This window comes from Aricia agestis, chromosome 9, assembly GCF_905147365.1.
Source record: "Aricia agestis chromosome 9, ilAriAges1.1, whole genome shotgun sequence".
NCBI lineage: Eukaryota > Metazoa > Arthropoda > Insecta > Lepidoptera > Lycaenidae > Aricia > Aricia agestis.
The window spans coordinates 7017162-7040401 of NC_056414.1; the positions used below are offsets into that span (position 1 = coordinate 7017162).

At 36.1% G+C, this 23240-nt stretch overlaps 2 protein-coding genes across 11 annotated transcripts; one reads left to right on the plus strand and one right to left on the minus strand.

The window, feature by feature from the left end:
* The first annotated feature begins 825 nt into the window (after nt 1-825).
* On the plus strand, nt 826-17760 carry LOC121730744 (sodium/hydrogen exchanger 6). 9 transcript variants are annotated; one of them, XM_042119891.1, is made up of 17 exons: nt 827-1291; nt 1715-1870; nt 2050-2210; nt 2310-2525; nt 2610-2683; nt 6186-6327; nt 9279-9384; nt 10059-10261; nt 11448-11559; nt 12009-12168; nt 13080-13131; nt 14022-14051; nt 15160-15228; nt 15695-15769; nt 16311-16499; nt 16743-16826; nt 16994-17760. In XM_042119891.1, the coding sequence occupies exons 1-17, from the start codon at nt 1066-1068 to the stop codon at nt 17030-17032; spliced, it is 2094 nt and encodes a 697-aa protein (XP_041975825.1). In that variant the 5' UTR covers nt 827-1065; the 3' UTR covers nt 17033-17760. The 9 variants fall into 9 exon arrangements, with proteins under 9 accessions (XP_041975834.1, XP_041975825.1, XP_041975828.1 ...); XM_042119900.1 differs by lacking the exon at nt 15160-15228 and having other exon boundaries at nt 826-1291; nt 17136-17760; XM_042119894.1 differs by lacking the exon at nt 15695-15769.
* On the minus strand, nt 12601-22047 carry LOC121730746 (metallo-beta-lactamase domain-containing protein 1). Of its 2 annotated transcripts, XM_042119902.1 has the most exons (5): nt 21851-22047; nt 21602-21766; nt 20975-21085; nt 20614-20798; nt 12601-12722 (listed from the first exon to the last, which is right to left on the minus strand). In XM_042119902.1, the coding sequence occupies exons 1-5, from the start codon at nt 22002-22004 to the stop codon at nt 12711-12713; spliced, it is 627 nt and encodes a 208-aa protein (XP_041975836.1). In that variant the 5' UTR covers nt 22005-22047; the 3' UTR covers nt 12601-12710. The 2 variants fall into 2 exon arrangements, with proteins under 2 accessions (XP_041975836.1, XP_041975835.1); XM_042119901.1 differs by lacking the exon at nt 12601-12722 and having other exon boundaries at nt 20577-20798.
* Nucleotides 22048-23240: the final 1193 nt, after the last annotated feature.

Genomic DNA, 23240 nt, shown 5'->3' on the forward strand with positions numbered 1-23240 from the left:
TAAGAGGTCGGTACAAAAATGTATCTCTACTTTCTAGGTTTATAGGACTCTTAAATCAGCCAGTAAAATTTTCTTTTTTTTAATGAAATGCACCAAACCTATGAAAAAAATCTCTGGCTCTCATACTAATCTGACCAATACTTCATTAGAAAATCGTTATAACTTCTAAACTATATTTTATTAATTTTATTAAAAAATAAGGTTTTTATTTAGCATGAAAACCTCCTATATCTTTTTAAAATAAAAAGAATCAGTTTAATAAGCTAGGCCAGGGGTTCCCAATCTTTTTCAGACTGCGGCGCAATTTCACGTCACAATATTTTGTCACGGCGCCCTACTCTACCTGAAAAAAACCGTACACAGTATAAAAATAAAGTACACTTTATAAAATTATCTGTAAGTATAAATAAAAATGAATTCTGACTTTGTTAGTTTCTTAACGGCTGAACCGCTTTGGCTTATTTTGGTCTTGAAACATTCGTGGAAGCCCAGAGAGGGTGGGTTTATAAAGTATTTTTGCGTAGGTACTTTATTATTTTCGTAAAGTACAAAGTACAATTGCCTGAAATAACGTACAATACCTTACTTTATAATAAAGTACGGGTGGCAACCCTAAGTTTCATTAAAGTTGGCGACAGGTATCCGTACAAACGGCGCCACATAATACTTTTCCTTATATTCGTTCTGAAATCTGAGCTCCATTAAAGATTTTAAAACCTCTGACATTAAGTCTAGGCGCAAAATCTTTTTTTTTTTATAAAAAAAGTATGTCAACTGTCACATTGACAGTTTACGTTTGACAAAACAATACGACAGATGATTCTCAGTCCCTTTGTAATTTTTATTATATTTTTACTTCGTATGAAACTGCTGATACGTTAGATCTGTTTTTGTGCTTTAATCGCCTAAAATGCAACTTTGAGTACTAAACTGTGGATGAATCTTGCTTAATTATACACGATAAATCAGTGTTTCTGTGGTGCTAGTTTGTAAACGAATCCTTTGTGAAGTGTCCATAACAAAATCGATTTTTCGTGACATGATATCTACAGACATTGTGCAAGAATGAATCCTATTCTTAAATCTAGTCTCCTAATTTACTTCATAGGAGCCTGTGATGCATCAGGCACCGACATCGCCCTTGACGCGAAGGCCACTCTTTTACATCGCATCGATAGTTTGAATCTTCTTATTTACACTTGCCTGCTGACCCTAACGGTTCTAACTATATGGGTATTCAAACACCGTCGTGTAAGTTGGCTGCATGAAACCGGTCTTGCAGTAATTTATGGTAAGTTCGATATTTTATCACAAAACTAATTCAGGGTTTTTCCCATCAACAAAAACATTTAAATTTTCCAAACACGTAATTAAGTTTTTCCAATCTACTTATATGTGATCCAATTTCTAACATTTCAATATTTTGGAAGAATATTTCTTACTTTAATTAATATACTTAAATAAATTACAGAAGGAAATAACTTGGATAATATCATAGGTTAATTACTTCCATATTATTTTCACCGAGACATTATTTATTTTATTTATTTGTTTTATTTGTTTAATGCAACAGAATATTATCATTATATTTATTCGCATTATAGTTGATTATCAATTACCTGAAGCTATATTTATCTTATCCCATATTATTGGATTAGTTTTATAATAATAGTATTAAAAACAGCTTCTTCTCTCAAATTTTTGTTCATCTCAGGGCTTATCGTTGGAGCCATCATTAGATATGGAGGCAGCACAAATGAAGTCACATACATTGATGCTCACCCCGCACCGGACACTAAATACAACCTGTCAGTTCCACCTGATATTGTGCGATTCCACTTTCCCGACAAAATCCAAATATCATCTGGAGGTACGCAAGCATAATATATCACATTGATTTATTTAAAAATATTAGTAGTTAATGGCATCCTTTGGCAATCAGCAACCCTATTTACCATCATCTGGTAAATAGGGTTGCTGATTGCCACCCTATTTACCAGATGATGACACTTTTATGCAAACATAATTTACATTAAATCTATGTTTCAGAAGCACCAATCCCAAACAAGACATATGCTTACAGTTTTAGAGGTGAAATAGTTAAGGTTGAACAAAATGAAATAGACTTAAAAGCAACTTTTGATCCAGAAATATTTTTCAACATTATTCTTCCACCCATTATATTCCATGCAGGGTACTGTTTAAAACGGGTAAGTAATTGCTATTTAAACTTATAAGTTGCCTTGTAACTTAAATAAAATATACTCTTTTTAAAGAAATGCATTCTTCACTTTCATTTATTTTTACAGAAATATTTTTTCCGAAACTTGGGTGCGATTTTAACATTTGCCATGGTGGGAACAGCACTATCAGCTCTTGTAATTGGTGCCCTCATGTATGGGTGTGTGCAGCTGATGCCTGCATCCCTAGCGTCTAGCTTCACATTTCTGGACACCCTGTATTTTGGTGCTTTGATATCCCCAACTGATCCGTTGACAGTTTTAGCTATATTCTCCCAGCTAAAGGTAAATGTATTTTTACTATTGATACCACAGGTTTAGTTGCTTTAATGCTCAAATGCAGTTGTTATTAATTTATGAAATTTTCAGGTTGACGTAAATTTATATGCAATGATATTTGGAGAGAGTGTTCTTAATGATGCTGTGGCTTTGGTTCTCAGTGGGTAAGTGGAAAATTCCATTAAATTTAAATTTTTTTATTCCGAAAACTTTTTGTTGACGCTACCTAGGTGATATAATATTACGTAGATCTATTCTCGTAACGCGTGTTGTTACGATGATGCATAAAGTCGCAACATAACACATTTACAACGCTGGAGTATAAGAAAATTATTTTAGTTAATATGCTTCTGACATCCAAATTAAATATTTAGTTATGGGTCTACCAGAATCTGATGGCAACTTTTGACAGCAGATTTTCAAAAAATATAAGGATATTTTTTGAAAATCTGCTGTCAATAAAATATATAAATATATAAAAATGTATCTAATGATCAAGGGATCATTAGATACATTTTTATATATTTTGCATGTGTAACACACAGAATCAGCCGCTATAGAAAATAATCGGCCAAGTGCGAGTCGGACTCGCGCACGAAGGGTTCCGTACCGTTATATAGCAAAAATAGGCCAAAAATTGTGTTTTTTGTATCGGCCCCCTTTCGTTTTTATTTTATTTAAATGTTATTATTATTTATTAAAGTACACATATAATTAAGGCTTTTGTGAAAATTTTAACTCTCTAGCTATTACTGTTATTGAGTTACAGCCTGGAGACAGACGGACACGGGACAGACATCGAAGTCTCAGTAATAGGGTCCCGTTTTACCCTTTGGGTACGGTACGGAACCCTAAAAAAGGGATCAAAATGTTTTATTCCAATTGCTCCTGTATTGCTAGAGTCAATTTGTTGTATGCAACATAATATGTTTTACCGATAATGTTATGTTAGCAAAAAAACTAAACATACTATAGGTAAGCACTTGCCACTTGGCTGGGTTTATCGGTTTCAGTAGCCTTTAGGACTCAGGTTATGAATTTTAAAATAAGTTTACTAGCACACGACATCCGTTTTCGACACAGCCATAGCATTGAGGGATTCCACAAACTGTTTCTTCCGCGTAACATGGTATAGACATCAAAGTTCGCTCGAAATAATTTCTTTTAGATTGTAAGTGTCTACGTATTGCGTTCAGCTACTACTGTATCTTCCGAAAACTTCAAATTTTAAAAATATTTGTTTAGTATTCTGTTTTCCTAAAAAAGTTTGTGTACGCACATTGAAAGAATAAGCAAGTTGTAATAATATTCACTGACCTTAATTCAGGACCATCTACTATTATAAAGAGGAAAGATTTGATTGTTTGTTTGTTTGTCTTGAATAGGCTCCGAAACTACTGGACCGATTTGAAAGATTCTTTTACCATTGGAATCCTACATTAATTCTGCTGAACATAGGCTCAATTTTATTTAGGAAAAAAATATATACTTACAATCTAAAAGAAATTATTTCGAGCGAACTTTGATGTCTATACCATGTTCCGCGAAATTCTACATCGATGTATGCAGCATGACTCAATTTACTGAATGCAAAGTTTGGCTTTTTATATACTGATATAAAAAGCCAAACTTCGCATGCAGTAAATTGAGTCATGCTGCATACATCGATGTAAAGGAATTCGTTCAGGTGTTGTGTGCTAGTTTCAGATTTTAAAAAATCAGAGTATTAGCTCTGAATTTTAAAAGGAAAATATTTTATAACGTTTCTAGTCAATACAATTCTAAAATCTTAATGATCAACGCGTTATAGTCTATATACTTGAGCGAGTGTTTATTTCCAATGGTATCCGTTTGCATTTCTTATGAATTATGATAATAATAATATTATATTTTTGAGTTTAACTGGTAGTTGGTGACATTGGCCTAATTGTTGACAAAGTAAAGTTATTTCCATTCCTTGGCCCTTCGTCAGTTTTAGAAATCAAATACACTTTTCGTAGCGTCATAGGAGATCTTCCGTTTTAATCAACCCACTGGCCACATACTAAGTGTTCCAAGAATGTTAATCGCTCTCATTCAATTTCTCCTTATACAAGATGTTAGTGTAAACACCGTTATCCTTGAAACCATCAAATGAGCCTGTCAAAATGGACAACTTTTTCTATGAGAACAATGCTGGGAACTCAAAAAAAATGCCGTCTTCATACTCATACGGAATACGGATGCCCGGATCGACAATTTGTATGGGTATGAAGACGGATTTTTTTTAGTTCCCAGCATTGTTCTCATAGAAAAAGTTGTTCATTTTGACGGGCTCATTTGATGGTTTCAAGGATAACTAACGGTGTTTACACTAACACACTGTAGATGTGGCGTTGTTTCTCAATTCTCGTAGGACTAGCAGTGCTGCTTTTAGCACAACCACTGGTAATCTACCAGCGCCCTGGGCGTTTGTCAGATCTCACAAAATCTGAGGGCATTAAAGATTTTATAGTAATTGAGGATCCCCTACATTTAGTCCATAGATTTTAACTTAGCAGTCAGCAAAGTACAAAAGCGTGAGCTGTAAACAAAATGAATCATATCCATAAAATGTTATTATGCAAATTTATCCATTACCTATCCATTTATTTTAATGTTTGTTACCATGTTAATTGTATTTCGTAACAACTTAAAGAATCCTAAGGTTGGGTTGCACCAACTAACTTTAACTATAACTGTACGCATACAGTCGGCATGGCGCGCGCGCCGTGCCTACTGTATGGGCCGTGCCCTAAATGAGTACCAATTTGTTCTGTTAACATTTATTTTAAACTATTGTTACGGATCGCAAATTTACGTATTAATGTACAGTGTAACGTTTGTTGAGTGACCCTACACTGTAGTTTACACCTCAACACACTTCATTAGTTTTTCAGTCGACTTCACCAAAGGGGGCCTAATCCGACTTTGAGACTTTGTTAAAGAATTATTAGTCTCGACTCTCGAAGCCTCGCTAACGAAGTAATTTTATCCGTAAAGACTTATACTCAATAGGATTAGAAACCGCAGCAACTATACCAGTTGGTTGGTACAGCTGTAGTAGTAACCTTGCTTACAGAATATCATTTCAAGTTCGTTGCTGATTCTTTATTGTAACGTAAACTGGTTTGGTCCAGTAAATAACATTGTAATTAGTTTTTCGTACGGATGTTACTTCTAAAGTGTATTATAATAAACCTGACTATTATGTATTGTAATAGAGATCGTTCAATATGGAAATAAACCAGAATTATTTCGTATGGGTTGTGGGCTGTGGCTTGACAGTTTGTAAAAAATATCTGGGAGTTTTGGTATTTCTATTCTGCTGATACGATTTTGCGATACGCCCGGCCCCGTTGAATGACAATTGATTGTAACGAGTACGTCTTTCGTCAATTAAACATGAATAAAAAAATAACACATATAATATATCCCCAGGGATCTGCTGCATTGTGTGTGATTTTGCAGTACAAACCAAAACATGTAGGGCTTGTCTAACTTAAAATGACGGGCTCCTCCCTTGTATTCACGGTAAAATGTTTCGTTTATATCAACTAGTGAAGTGGTGCAGTGCGTCATTTCAAGTTAGACAAGGTCTACCTCCTTAAAGAAGATTCTCAACTTTTCGTAAAATTTCTTTTACAGAGCCATACAGAACTACGAGAAGAGATATTCAAGCGATGGCGGTTTTGAAATAACAGGGTTTTTGGGAGCGATTGGAGATTTCATTGGAATTTTCAGCCTCTCTCTCCTTGTTGGTGCTCTGATGGGGTGCTTTACTGCATTGATATCCTTTTTAATAATATTTGCCGCATTTATTTATTGTTTTACAGGTGGTTTGCACGCCGACGCCGTAAGACGCGTAAAAAAGGCGATTAAATCATGGGAATGATAGATGATGACGACAGAAGATATCGACGTCTGAGACGGTAGATTTGTCAGCCGCTCTTTCGCGGTTTGAGACGTCGGTGTGCAAAAAGCCTTATACTTTATAGTACAGAAATTTATAAATACTTTATAGTAAAATGGGCCGCCTGATTTTAGTAGTTACTACTACCATTTATATATTAGTAAACTTGTACAAAATAGTCCTTCGACACACACTTGTGTCCTTAAAATTGCACACTTGAGAAAACACAAAGCGTTTATTAAGATGCTTTTCATTCCGGAATAAGTCAGTTTCAAAGTATGACTTTTCCACAAATCTTTTAAAATTACTAAAGCCGCGTTATATGCAAAAACCATCAGTATATCGAATTCCGTCACGGTGGCCGGTTTCATTGAAACCAGGCCAGTTACGCAGGAGTAATTTTATATTGCCCAAGTGTGTGCGCAGTACACAAGAGCACTCTCTATTCCTTTACTCTCATAATCCAGTGGGGCGGAAGACCGACACTTGTTTCGACATTTGTACTAATATGATTTACGGCAAACGTGAATAGTTTATCTGGGTGACTATAATAATATAATATATCTAATATCTATGGACGCTACACACCACGTCAGTCCGGCCCTGTGCTAAGTAAATAAATAAATAAATAAAATAAAATATTATTATATCATACATTATATTTCATACACATCCATGACCCAGGAACATTGAAAAACTTTTTGTTCCATCGGCGGGATTCGAGCCCGCGACCCCCGGCTTGATTTGCCACACACTCGTGACCATTGAGCCACGGAGGTTGTCAAACTATAGTTTTTTTTTTAAACGGGCAAAAGGCCTACCACACATTCCCACCCCTGCAACTCTTGTGTCGCCAGGATCAACAGTGGTAACCAACCACGAAAACCCTTTGATATGATCTCAGGGATGCCCGAGGGACAAGCTAAATCTGTCTTGGGACCCGCAACGAAATTAATCAAAAGAAATTTAGGAGGAGTAGGAGATATCCAATTTCCCTCCCCAAGCAAAGCGGGACACAGCCAAATTGTAATGACATTGATGTCCGAACAAAGGGGGAAGCACCACGGGAAAAAAAAATTAAGTTATACTTAATACAATATGCCTACATCATAAAAATGACATTTATATTTTATAGTTTTATAGTGGCAAACTTGTGTTCGATTGTTTCCAATAGTATTTATGGCAGAAACGTTTGAAAGCACGGAAATTCTTTGCGCTGCCTACGAGGTCATTCTAATATACGACTCCAGAAACACATTGGAGGCTGTTTAACAAATCGATTCTTTCTTCATGCCAGAGATCGCACTCCCAGAGTATGTGATGAGCAGTTACTTCTTGTGGGCTGTCTTCGGTCGAGTACTCGCAAAGAGGAGAAGGAACTAACTTGAATCCATGAAGTTTAGCTTTAAAATTGCCGTGACAGGAATTGTGCAACGTAATGATCTATTTCTATCCAATGCATGGCGAGTCGTTCACGAACCGAAGGAAAGAAATTGTACAGGACGACCTTTGATCGAATTATCCCACCGATCTTGCCACTCGGATAAAAGATTTTGTAGTGTAACGTCTAGAGGTTCAAATAATCTATTCACTTTATTTCTGTCTCTCATGCTTAAGAAATCTGGGGTCGTAATTTTTTTATTTCTGTAATATAAAGCAGCTCGGCGCTGTATTTCTAAGTCTACAGGCAAAACACCCGACAGGACAGGAAGTGCTTCAGTACTGACAGTTCTATATGCCTTACATAGGAATATTAATGCGAGACGTTGGCTTTGTAAAAGTTTACGCCGGGCTGCGCCTATCGTAGCCCTATCTGCCCAGACCGGTGAACCGTAGCATATTCTGCCTAAGTACGTGGCTGTATATATTGTTTTTATCGTTTTGAACGAGAGACCCCATGTAGACGTCGATATTTTAATCAAACTATAGAAATTTATTTTTGCTTTCTCACCCGTTTGTATAATATGTTCTAGGAATGTTGAATTTATTTTCTAAAATCAGTCCAAGATAACAGAGTGACTGTTTACGTTTGACATTTGTTTCGTTAAGTTTAATGCGGGGAGTTGATATAAGAGAGCCTTTTAAAAGAATTTGATAAGTTTTGTGTGTCGCGAATTCCAAACGATTTCTATGACCCCAACTCGCGATTACGCTTAGGCACTTGTTAGCTTTATTCTCTATTTCAGTTCGCGTATTTCCTTCAACAAGGAGGAACCCGTCGTCAGCATAGCCTACCAGATAACAGAGAGGCGGTAAAGGAATACACAGCAAATCGTCAAAACTTATGTTCCACAGGTATGACGATAGCACCGACCCCTGTGGGCAGCCGCGGGTTAGATCTTTGACATAGATGTAGTGACCGAGTCGTAGTTTAATTACGCCGTAACGGAAATACGATTGTACTAAATAATAAATATTGCGGGAGCATCCTCTGTTCCGTAGCTTTAGTAGTAGCATCGGCCACCAGGTATTATCAAAAGCCCCTGCGATCTCCAAAGATATACCTACTACGTAATTACATTCAGATGAGTTCACTATTTTTCTGACTTCGATTGCCGCATCGATCGTCGATTTTCCGGCGGTAAATCTAAATTGCTGGTTATTAAATTTCAGCCCGCCAGGTAGAAGGCGGGGCACAACCAGACGCTCTAATAATTTACCCAAAGTGTTATAGGCCGGTAAGATTTCGGGTCGTCAGGTGGCTTATCACCGGCTTTTGGAATTAATTTAATTGTGCCGATTCGCCAAATTTTTGGGAACGTGCCTTCTGCAATACATTTATTGAAAAATATATACTATATACTATAGTTTCCTTAATTCGTGAACACATGACCAAGTTTACTCACGTGCGTGACTGGCCGCTGCTGGAGTCCGCGCTATTCGTGCTGATGTCCTACGCCGCCTTCCTCATTGCCGAAGTCTGCGAACTGACAGGTAAGGTATCTTAGTTAAGGTATTAATGTGTTTTTTTCTGAGGGCATTTAACATATTCCAAAGCGGTAAAACGGGACCACGTACTGAGATTTAGCCTGTCTGTTCGTTGGTCTGCCACAAGGCTACATCTCCGGTACCATAATTTATAGATTTAGTTACTTTCTATATTTTTTGTATCAAATTTTTGTAGTGTTTAGACAAGCCGACAACGTGTCAAGTCGAGTTCTAGCTCATAGGCCGTGAGTGTGACGGTGATTCATAGGCAGTTGACGGACCTACGACTTTTGGTCGGATTATGTCAATTCAATGATACAGTTTGACAAGGCTTTGTATGAACGTGGCAAGAAAAGGAAGTAAACGCTTCTATAATACAAAAACGTCATTTTTGACATGTGTTTGAAAGTTCTCCTTTACCAGCAGCGCTCCCGTCAATGTCACCCACGGTCATATAAAGCCTTGTCAAGCTGTAGCTGTGAATAATGTGATCTATGGGATGGGTTTGACAACGCGACCAATTTACGCAGGCCCGCAATCTGCCAATGAATCAATTTCTTCGATGGTACATCAATTAGTATTCTTTTTAGTCTTGAGACTCGCACATCATAGTCGTTTTGAGCCGACTGTCCGGAATGGTTTAGGTCTTTAGGACTTCTATGTTTCTGAATTTATTCCAGGGGTGGTAGCGGTGCTGTTCTGCGGTATATGCCAAGCGCACTACACCTACAACAACCTGTCAGCGGACTCTCGCAACCGGACCAAGCAGTTGTTCGAGCTGCTCAACTTCTTGGCGGAGAACTTCATATTCACATACATCGGAGTCTCCATGTTCACGTTCCCGAAACACCACTTTGACCCGTGGTTCATCATAGCTGGATTTGTATCCTTTTTAAACCTTTAAAATTTCATATAAGTACCCGAGCTTTTACTATGACTTAAGGAGGTTGAGGGATTTTCGATTTGTAACAAGGATGTTTATTGGGGCGTTTTGCACCTATAATATGCCGGCGCATCGATCTAAAATTATTTCGACTCGTATTCTCGAACATATCACACGGTTATAGTAAATTCTGCGAGTAAAGAAATAAAAACAAAGAGCTGCCGAATTCAAATCCAACTGTTTAACAAAAAGAGCAAAAATACGTTGTTCAGTGCATAGTAGGTAAGAATAATTTAATATGGAAAATCCAAAATGTACCAAAATATTGGTTTCATCTTTCAAGGTTAAATCGTAGCTCACAAAAATAACTCTTGATATTGAAATGGGTAAATTTTGTTTTTTATATGTAAATAGAATAAACTTTTATGTTGTTAATAATAATTAAAATGATAAGGCAATATGTTAATTAATGGCCTGATATAGATGCCCATTATCGTACAATCATAATGACCTTGCCAGGTCATTTATTGTGATGCCTTTGAGTTTTGATTCACTCAATAATTTTTTTATTATTATTACTCAATAGTTTGAGCTATACTCATTTTATAAATTATAATGTATCGTCCTTTCTTGTTAAGAAGGCAGTGAATCGTAGTACGATAAGTATCTATCGACTGGACTTAGCCAGTACCCGACTAAGTTACGTAGGTCCAACATTTACTAGCTTTAGACAATATTTGTCATAGTATCTGTATACTATGACAAAAATTGTCTTGACAAAATGACAAAAAGTATTATCACTTAGTTTTGTTACACCTGTGTCATGTGTGTAACAAAACTAAGTGATAATACTTTAGGGGCCCCTATATAGTTGGCTGTGAAAGTAGCAGCGCTAAAATAGTAACTTCTTTTACGTTTGAATGGGAAAAATCAAAGGGCGCTTGCCCATATAAATCGCAAAATATTTGCTCTTCCAGTGCTGCTACGTTCAAAGACAACTATGTATAAGGGACACATACTTACATACCCTAAAGCATTATTACTTAATTTTGTTACACCTTGTATAGTTTAATTTTTTGTTCATTCTTACAATAATTGTATATTGTTTGCATTATGTACTGCCTTCTTATCGAAAATAGACTTTAGCCGTAGATGATAAAAAATAATGCACCTTAGCACAACACAGCTGACTTCGACTCTGGGCCGGGCGGTGAATATTTATCCGCTGTCATTTTTGCTCAATCTTGGACGAAAACCACCGATCCCGATGAATTTCCAGCACATGCTGTTTTTCTCTGGTGAGTAGCAGTTGAGTCTGTTGAAATAGAGACTGGTATGTAAAAGTGGCTAGTCAAGTCATGAATTCTTTTCCCACTAGCTTAAGAATAAAATTAAGTGAAAATGTAAACAGTAACGTTGAAATAAATTATTCTTTGTTTATGGTTTTACATAGGTACTTACACTAAATTTTCCTGTTTATACCGCACCCGAGATAAGCGCGTTTGAGCAAGTTCCATACTTTTCAGCCTATTGTGTTAATTTGAAATCCATTGGTCAACCATTTTTTTATCATATTTTTAACGTATGCATATTTTGTGTGTTAAATTAATTAGAATTTACCGCAGAGCAAATATGCGATCTTTTCTGTTATATCAATCATCAAGACGCTAGCATCTAACCTATTTTTGTCATTGGACGTTATAAGTTCATTGTTTCATAGTAGCCCAATGTCTTTTTAAATTTTCAGGTCTGCGCGGCGCTATGTCTTTCGCGTTGGCCATCCGCAACACAGTGTCGGAAGCGCGGCAGGCAATGTTGACTACAACGTCGATGATCGTCATCGCGACTGTTGTGTTGCAGGGCGGCGCCGCAACGCACGCGCTTGCGTACCTGCGTATACCCACCGGGTAGGTGTACCCAACCTTTCATAACGTGTAACACGTTGCGGTCTGAATTGACCCTTATAGGAAATGAAAACTGGGCCCATAACCTGTTAGCCGTTGGTCAAACGTAGTAGGAATGTTGTAAGCCTTCTTCCTTTATTTGCCAAAAAGAAAGACCAATGAAATCCCATATTGTCATCAAATTTAAATTGAAGACACTTTTTAATAAGATTACGCCTTGGATTTTAACACGTAATATTAAATAATAAGTATGTGGTACTAGTATCTATGGTTTTAAAACCTCAAATTTATTTAACTTAGGATGTAATAACCAGAGTGCATTATTATTTATGTTAAGAGGATGGTAAAATAATAAAATAATTACATAATATATTTTTTATAATCTTTATTTGAGTCGGATTTTTTTCAGTTTTATATCAAAATTAGACAGTATTTCATTATTCCCTTATTTTTTAGTTATTTTCTTATAGTTCATACTACTTTTTCCCATTAGGCATTTTCACTTTTCTTGATACAATACGGTGTTAATTCGACCGAAATTATAGTTATGTTTGAACCTGAAAACAAAAAATCAGTATGTTTCAAAGGCATAAATTGTAAAATGTTGGCAACCCGTTTATCTCTTGCAAGTCGCATTTTGTACAGCAATTTAGAGTATCGGAAAAATAATTAAAAGGAGAATTTAATAGCAAATGACAGGTGCCGGTTGGCAGCCGACGACACGAAGCAACCGCAGACGACGTCTCGTCGCGACACTACTAGTTTGTATGTATTTCTATGAAATACCCTGCGCAGCTAGCGACACATTCATAGAAATGTCGTGTCGCGACGACACGTCGTCTGCTGCAACTTCATGTAGGCGGCTTCCAACTTGTACCTTTATACTGTTAATTTGCTTCTCATTTATTTTTCAGCGAAGGCCAGAATGACGAGAATGAAGCTCTGCCATACCGCGACGTGAGAAGCGTACGTTATACTCATTCTTCTTACACTTTATACTTCTTTACACTTAAAATTCTTACACGCAAATTTGTAGAGGTTAATGAACTTAGTATTTTGCACCAATCGACACTTAAATTTCTTTAAATATCTATGTAACTATGAATGCCGGTGCGGTGGTAAAATCATGTCTTGATACGCTTTTCTTGTAGATACTGCTTATATACTTACTTGTAGTACTAGAACTTCAGACTACAAACATAATCTCTCACTTAACACTTTAAATACTGACTAATTGAAGTTTGCTTTTAGAATAGACAAATACCTATTATAGGATTAAAATCTTATACATTTATGGTTCACCTTATCTATGACTGTTAATACTACATATAAAACACCAACCTTATCGTTTATGTTCCACCTACCATAAGTATATGTCAGTATTTAAGTGAAAACAATATAAAGAATACATTTTCACCTATCATGCTGTTTTACATGTATTCACAAATTCGATACCACCCATCTCATTGATATAAAGGACACAAAATTTACTTAACGCAATACACTTTAAGGGTATTGGCAAGAATCATGTCTATCTTCCTCTCTTTCTTCATACTGTCACATATTGTGAATGTCCATTGTCCATTAAAAGCTTTGTGACAAAATTAAATGTCCTGCTCGAGATTGTACGAATAAGTGACTGAAAACTCTTGTGCTAACTTACTGTATATATATCTTGATACTTGGTTATTAATACATATACTGAATACATTACAGTGTTAAATCATATTGATACTTGGCAAATATTTTTCACTCTTTCATCCTTGAATATATGTAACGATAAAGGGGTCTAATTGGTAGACTGTCGCTGGAAGCAGAGCTATTGGCATGTTATTAATAAGTAAAATTTGTGGCAGCTCTACCAGGCCACGGATACGGGCAGATCGGTATGTATACATACAACATTACGCTTGGGGCTAAGGGCTTAATACTACTAACATATCATCCATAAACACCATAACACAACGTCGCGCGCTGCTTTGAGATTACTCGGCATAAAAGTGTGCAGTATTCAATTCTTCGGTCTGTATGAAGTAGGCGGAGCGAATTCATGTCGACGGTGACATGTTATGGGCCGATTACATTCAGACCCACTGGGCAGGGAAGTGGGCAGCGAGAGAATGTAAAGTCACTCGCGCTGTCACTCGTCATGCCGCTGCCCGACGCGGATATGTAAGACTTAAGAGCATGTCCAGATGAGGCGTTTCACGCGCGTACTCAAGACCAATAAAGCTACTTTTATCCCGTCCAGTTTCCTTTTCTTTCCAGTGCGTTTCCTTACTCACGCGTAAAACGCGTGCAATTAACGGGACTTTCGACTCGCCCGTTTAACGCGCGACCGACGGGCGAGTCGAGATACTTGGGTGCCATTGCAGCGTCCAGTAAGTACCTACGCGCGAGTCCGACGTATTTGATTGGAGCGTGATAACTTCGATTCCATGTTTGTAGCGTAAAAACGCGGTATCTGGATGCAATAGAAATTGAAACGCACGTATAAACTTCGCGCGCAAAACGCTTCATCTGGATAGGCACTAAACGCTCACTTGCGTCGTTTACTGCCGCAGAAGTATGCAGATTGCAGGGCAATATTGCCCGGCAGCGCGAGTAGCAGCGGCAGTGGCTGAATATAAACGTCGCTTTATTTGTACTTAGATCAATCAGACAATATTTTTGTTAGGTCTACAAACAGTGTTTTTTTTACTACATTTAATATATTTCTAGATTTGCCAAACGACCTTAAAGCATCGCGCGACCTATGACATCTAACTTGCTATGTGTATGCTTATTTTAATCGCACATAATAATGAGATCGTCCACCGAAGATATAGAGGTCGAAAATGAATACAAAATTATTTTAATGAAAGAACTAAAACTGCTAAGCTAAGTGCTAACTAAGCTAGTTTTTCTTAAGACTTCTGTATCATTGGTGTATTGCTAAGTTTTGTTAAGTTACAATTTTACAGGAAGATATATTTAAGATTTGTTTTTGTTTAGCCGACTGATCTAAGCTTCGGCCTCCAAAACATGGACACATCACAGACACCATGTTACGAAAGGGCAACAGTAAGGGAGTTTATTGTCCGCATGCAAACATAACAATATGATAGCATCCACCTTCCTAGTAGGCCTACTACGAAACCGTTTTGAGACTCAAACAATCGGAAAAGAATGCCGCATCCTGCTCTAACAACGTCATTTCACGTTTGTAAGAGTAGGACGCAACATTCTCGTACGATTGTTTGAGTCTCAAAACCGTTTCGTGGTATGGGCCCAATTCCAAAGTCTAAACTTAGCATGGATATCTCTGTTATTGTTCCTTAACAGAATTAGTCAATACCTTACTCAACTGAAAATTAACATTACAATATTACGTTGACTATAATATTATGAGACACTTATCTAAACAGAAATTCTTTCACTTATAACGAAAAGGCCTTCTATTATTTTCTTTAAAAATACTTGACATTAACCTTTTTCCTTATCCTTAATGCATGTTATTGTATTATTTTTATTTTATTTCGACGTCTAGAATGGCCGCATGGTAGTTAAATGGGGGAATGGCGAGAACGAAGTGGTTATGCCTTGGCAACTAAATTATAAGGAAGTATGTATTTCTTTACCTCTTAATATTTTGCACATAATCGCATGATCATCACACCTGCATGCATTTCATACGATGCAGTGCACGCTATGCACATTGTAACATATTATAATACACTTTTTTTAGTTTTTTATTGATGTGTGTGCAGCCAAATCCAGAACTGATCATTACGAAGTCACTTTGAGAAGTAACAGCTTCTTTAGTTTGTACCGACAAAATTTCGAATCTCTTTAGCTGCACACTAAAAGGAAGCAATTATGGAGACAGTATTTTGATACTCTGATAACACTACTACTGCTTTCACTGAATAACGGACAGAATTGAGCTTTATAAGGGCCCGCGGTGCAGACTTTTTGCAGCGATGCAGTGGCGACTGGCGATAGTATCGCGCGTTTGAATCGTTACAGTCGCGAAGCGGTCGTTAACTATGTGCTCTAGCATACTGGGCGCTCATTTAGTCGCGATGCAAACGCTACAAAAAGTTGCCGTGTGCTAGGTTCACAAGAGACACGTCCCATAGATAGATTTTTAATATTTTTTTTAGGAGACGCCACGCGGTAGCACAGACGGTGGCAGCGAGAAGGCCCGACTCGCTCGTCTTTGGGGCGCGCTAGACAGTCGCCTGCTCAAGCCCCTCCTAACCCACGCCCGACCGCCGCTCACAGAGACTCTGCCGGGCTTCATGAGACCCGTAGCTCGTCTGCTGACTACGACAAGACAGTATACGCAATCGGTAAGACTTGATGACTACATAGCGGCTTATTAAATCGACTGTAGAAAATTGGCTCATCATAATATAACTAGTTGGACGCGAGTAGCAGGTCGGTCATCTTGGCGTTCATTGAGAGCAGCCTATGTCCAGCAGTGGCCGAATATAGGCTGATGATGTTGATTATAACTAGTCAGACAAATGAAAGTCGAATAAAGAACCTGGCAAAAATTCCAGAACGTATGTTCAATGTTTTTTTTTCTTCAGGACAACAGCCTTCGTAGAACTGATTCAGATTCCGATTTATGTATTGACGAGCCTCAACCTGTACCGACGAGTATCGACCCTCAGGTACATTTTATTCCTTGAATTAAGTTTGGTGCTTAAAATATAATATTTTCGTTTACTCTTTCATTGATCACTAAAATTTTGAAAATCTCTATTATTTTTTCACGGTTATATATTATATTTAAAACTTTATTTATTATTTTAATTGTATATATTTTGTTCTGTTGCAGCTGTCTTATAATATACGGAATGGCTATGGCAATGTCTAAGTTTTATTATTTTTAAAAGACCCTTGGCTGTGATATAAGGTCGACTTTAAGAGTGTCGTAGCTTGTAAGTATTTAATAGAGATTTTTGATAAATTGCACGCAGCAACTCTGGCCCGGCCTCGTGGATACGAGAATATCGGTAGAAGGTATCACGGGAAGTAACATCTAAATAATGTACGATATCCATGCTCCTTGTGCCACACTTTTGTAATGTGATCACCGTCAGAATAAATGTATTTTGCTACTGTGAATTTGATGTAATATTTACCTTGACATAGCTTAGTGTAGTTATTATAATCGATTAGCAAATTTTTACTCTTCACGATTCACTACCGATGGTGCCATTTCAGTTTCGAACCATGCATACGAAAAAATAGGTTGATTTTAAAAAGACTTGTTTATATTTTTAGGTGTTTTACATTGTAAAATAATTTAATAAATTAAAAATTATCGAATTACGGTTAGTGTTATTTTTTAAATATTCAGGGAAGCAAAGTCTATGAAATAGCACCATAGTATATAGCGGCAGGCCGCATTCTAAATCTAGGTTTGTTCTAGTGTTAAGTTTTAAATATAGTAGTAAAATATTAATTATGGTGACCTATGGCATAGCTAAATACACTGAAAAAGCGTCATTTTGGCGAATAAAGCCGGGTCCAGACGAGTGTAACGTGTAATGTAAGATTACGTGTAATTTAGCATCAACAGTGTGGACGGCACACGAACTCGAAGCGAATTGTCCAAACGAGCCTTTGTGCTCGCGCGAAAACCGACAGCCGATGGATAAACCCCGAGCGTTACATGTAATGCTCGTAGTGCCGTCCACACGTAGAATTCGTGTTACATTACACGGTGAATTACATTACACGTTACACTCGTCTGGACCCGGCTTAAAGCTTGCAACTGGTCACAATTATCACGAAATAATTATTGCCAATTTATGTCAAATTCTTAGTTTGGTTTCTTAATTTCTCAAACACAATTTTTAAGATTAATAATATGAATAATATTATTTATATTATTATACTGTCCAATATAAAATATTTAGGTTTGTCCTTATTTATTATATTGTAGGATGATTTTTTATTAGTTTTATGTTATATTTTGTCAATAGTACCTAGTAGACTATAGATTTTTGAAAATTATTCACAAAATATACCAACAGAGATGGTATACTTATTGTTTAGTAATATTATAAATGTGATTGTTATATTATTGCTTATAGTATTATATTTACCTACATATAAAACTGCAAAATCTCACAATAAGTTTCAATTTGCTCACGCCACACAGCATAGTATCGTTTCCACTATAAACATCATTGCATTGTAAATAAATGTAATGCTTAAACCAATGTCCTTCCACCTTCTCCAAGTGGCTTAGAAACATAATATTATGTAAATTACATGAGACCAGGATTTATAGTATTTAATAAAAAAATTAATAATTTGGCATGTCTTTGTTTTTTTTTTTGTTCTCCTTGCTCCTTACTGTAGAAACTATTCTGAAAAACTTTACTACAGTACTCCCAAATTAATAATGCGCATGAAAATCTTCGATAATTATCGTAATCACGGAAACACCCGAATCTATAAAACGTAAGAGCCCCAAACAATGCTTTTGCATTTTGCACCTTGTTCGAAAGAAATAGAAGTAGGTAAATATCATGAATTATAGTCGGTACTTTTATTTGGTGGCTGTCGCCGGTCCGTCAATGGAGAATATTACCTAATTTTGATTATTAGCAGTCCATATTCTCTGTCAAAAATAATAAATACTAGTGAAAGAATTACTTGGATACGTTAATTGGTTTCCGATTTATAAGCAAAACAAGTTGTAACTGTTCGACGCGGGCGCCCGGTTACGGTGTGACGTCATATCACAATTGCACCGCGCGGGCCCCATACAATAAACGTGATTTTTTGGCTTTTTTTGCTCTTTATCAATAACGGCAACAGGTAGGCACTTGGAATTTTCACCAACGCCTTAATTATATGTGTACTTTAATAATTAATAATAATATTAAAATAAAATAAAAATTAAGGGGGCTCCCATACAAAAATCACATTTGTTGGCCTATTTTTGCTATGTAGCGGTACGGAACTCTTCGTGCGCGAGTCCGACTCGCACTTGGCCGATTATTTATTTGTATTTTTTTAACCGACTTCCATAAAGGAGGAGGTTATATTATTCATAGAATTAGAACGTATATTAGTATTTTGATATCGTTGATATTATTATGTTCGTCTGTTTATATAATTTTTGTATGTTCAACGATCACTTCGCCGTTTGTGGACCGATTTTCAAGATTTTTTCGTTATTGTATCGGGCTTAATCCGAATTTGGTACCATGTTCATAAAAAAGGTACTTCATGATGGGATCCATAAGTAATTGAGGGAATTCTTCGCTATTTATACTAAAACCGCATATTTATCTGGATGATATTGTGATTTCGATTCATAATCTGAAGTAAGTATTTCAAATGGAAACTTATAGTGGTTTTGGATAAATAATGAAGTATTTCAAGTAAATCTTACCGAAAAGTAAGATTTTGCACCAAGATATTATACCATGGTTCGAAGGCGGTGAACAGAACTCCAACCTCCTTGAAGATACATGTTTGGGGGTTTCGGTGTTGTTGTAAGAACTGAAAGCATAATATGCTTTCAGTTCTTAAAACAATTTTTAATTTAATATGCTTAGTAGCATATTATGCTACTAAGCATATTAAATTATTCGTCATCATCATCACTTCCATCACACCACGCATCATCGTATTTTGAAATTTGAACCTATTTAGCACTTTTCATAGTTTTTTAGGTTGAGACAGATACCTTTAATCAATACACTGTCGTTTGATAAGTGGTTTTGCGAAAATCCTTTTGTTATTTTAAAATATTATATAATTGGTACTTAGCGTACCAAGGTAGAAATTTGAATATTATAGAAGGTAGAATATTATTAAAGGAACTAAACTACCAGTCCCAAAGTATTTTGTCATGGAATTCACGATTCTGAGCTGGTAGCGACTTCAAAAGTATGAAGATTGTACGCAAAAATATAATAATAACCCCCACACCGGTTTCGGTGACGGTGGCCGGTTTCATTGAAACCAGGCCAGTTACGCAGGAGTAATTTTATACTGCCCAAGTGTGTGCGCGGTACACAAGAGCACTCTCTATTCCTTTACTCTCATAACCCAGTAAGACGGAAGACCGACACGACTGGCGAGAGATCAGGGGCAGGACCGACCGACTTTTTACATGCCCATTCGACGCATGGATCATCTTACTTGTCAGACAATCAGGTGATCAGCCTGCATTGTCCTAACCAAACTTGGAAATAACATGTTTCCAACGCGGGAATCGAACCCACGACCTCCGAGTCAAGAGCCACGCTCTTAACCACTGGCCCACAGAATAGTTGAGGTTTCAGCAAATTCTGAAAGAGGCACTACTAAAGAGTAAGAATTATTTAATTATTGTCGAACAATGACGAAAATTTCTATGCGCATTATCACTTTGGGAGCACTGTACTCTAAATACAAAATCTACTATAATATTAAACCAAAATCAACAACCTGTTTTTTTAATGCTTCTCTGATTTCCTGTGTGACTTTAAACATTGGACCATGTCCTGGTACTATCCAGTCGGCTAAATCGGCAATCATGGATCTGTTCTTAGCTTGTTTCAACTGATCTTCACTGCCAGCATCCACCCATATTGTAGGGTCATCAATATCTTCATACTTCTCAAATAAGTCACCTGCAATTAATGAAGTAAAGGAAAAATTTTAAAAGGTTAGAAAGGATAATCCATGGATAATCATCATTCTAGTATTAAAAATGTTTTATTTTAAATCGCATTCACAACCCAACAACATATTTTTTTTTATATTTTTGTCACTGTCATTAATTCAGGTTTTATAGTTGCAACTGTACCTGTAATGGCATAAGTTCCGTCTCCTGTAGTAACTATTACTGTAACATCAGACAAAGTGTGACCGGGAGTTGGAATTATTCTAATATTTTCATTTAATTTTAATTCTTCACCTGAAAATCATACATTTGTAAGTATAGAGTATTATTTATAGCCGCACTAACAATCAAATTATTTTATTGAAAGTCAAAAATCTTATATCTTTAAACGATCAATTCTTGTATATATATATATTTATAATTGGAATCTCGGAATCGGCTCCAACGATTTTCATTAAATTTAGTATGTAGGGGGTTTCGGGGGCGATAAATCGATCTAGCTAGGAATCATTTTTAGAAAATGTCTTTTTATTCATGTTTTATCGATAATCGATAAACTGAAAAATATGACTCTTCCTGACATCTATTGGCAAATAATAATACTATTTTGTGAGCAACTAACTGCTTTAACAACACAACAACAGCTAAAGCTGTTCCAGCAGATGGTGTTGTTAAGTAACATGAAGCAATGAGAGTTTGCTATACCGAGCAAAGCTCGGTCATCCAGGTACTATTGTTTAAGTAAGTACTTTTTATAGGTATTTTCATACAAAACTACATACTTACTTAATATTTATAAGAGGAAATTACCTTTATCAAATGGATGCATAAAATAAGTATCTTTGTAAGAAAGACTAAATCCAACTAAATGTTTAGCTTCAAGAAATAGGTTATTATTTCCTGTATGGTCTGAGTGACCATGGGTTGATATAACATAGTTAATATCTTTAGCAGTCAGCTGATGCGCCATCAAAGCTACAAAGAATAATAGATTACACAATCTCGTCTCATTATAAAAATTAGTCTGAAATTATGTGAAAAACAAGCATAGGTACCTACCATTAACAATTTTATCAGAATCCCATGGTGTCATAGTATCTATAATAATATTTAATGATTCTGCCTTTATTAGTGTACAAGTACAGTTGGCTATCATTTCATTCTCATCCTTTATTATTGAATAACCATTAAATAAGACACTTACTTCGCTCATTTTACAATAAATGTGAAAAACTCAAGCAAAATAAAAAGTTAAAAATTTTGCCGCCATCATATTTGAATTTTGGCATTGACAAATTAGAATCACGCCTTCCTTTTTTTCACAATAATACAAACTTTTTTGCCAGGTATAGTCTGTCAAAAAAGTGAAGAAATTAAAAAGTGGCAGCATCGTAATTCGTAGTGTCAACTGTCATCCCTTTTTTGCTTTTTTCTTAGATTAATTTGAAAGGGATGACTACGATGTTTTAATTTCCTCACTTTCTTGACAGACTGTATTTTATTATAAACCTTTTTCAATCGAGATAAAAATGTGCAAGGTGATATAATATTTCTTCACTTTCTTGACGGACTATATATATTTTTTATGTGATTTCAAAATTGTATGCAGCTGTTATAATACGTCTACTCTTTTTTGACTTTATATTATTATGAAATATGAGCCGAGAGGGTAAAAGGTGCCATGCGATAATAACAGAAAAAAAGCTTAAGCGTCAGTTGGATTGTCGTGAACTGTCAACCACTTGTCAACACTCAACTGTCAAATCGTCGTTGAAGGCATAGACATAATATAATGCTAAAGACCAACAAAGAGTGCGAGAGAGAAGAAAATCCTTTATGGAATTATAACAAGATGAAAAGAGAGAGGCAGTCTAATGAAAATTGTAACAACTTTTATTTGACAGGTCGTCAAAAGTCGTCAATCGTTTTTATGCCCTTTCGGTATTTGCAATTTATTATTTAAATCGTATGTTATTTTCAACAAATACTATTATATATAACAATAATAACTTGTGCTGTGAGTGATTGCAGTGTAAATCATAGGAATAATCCTGAAAAATATACATTTCACCCGTAATTAATCTTCATGTCCTAATTGCTACGATGTGTTTATTTTTGCTATATTCTGGTCTTTAGTTCTCTATTTCAAATAAAATATTGTGAATCCTCCCTTTTACTTTCATATTTTGCGTAACTAAAGGTACTATTGTTCCTATATTACACAAATTTTGAAGAAAAATTTTTCATCAAAATTTCTTACATATACGCTAGTGCTTGAATCAAATTTATCGATATGCTTATCGATATTTTACAATAACATAAATCTAAAATAAAAATCATTTACCTTTATATTTATGACCTTAAGCCCGGCCGCACATTATCCGAAATTTCTGATCAGAAAAATTCGGACGCCCGGCGGAACGCACTCTGTTCATACATTTTGTTGTAG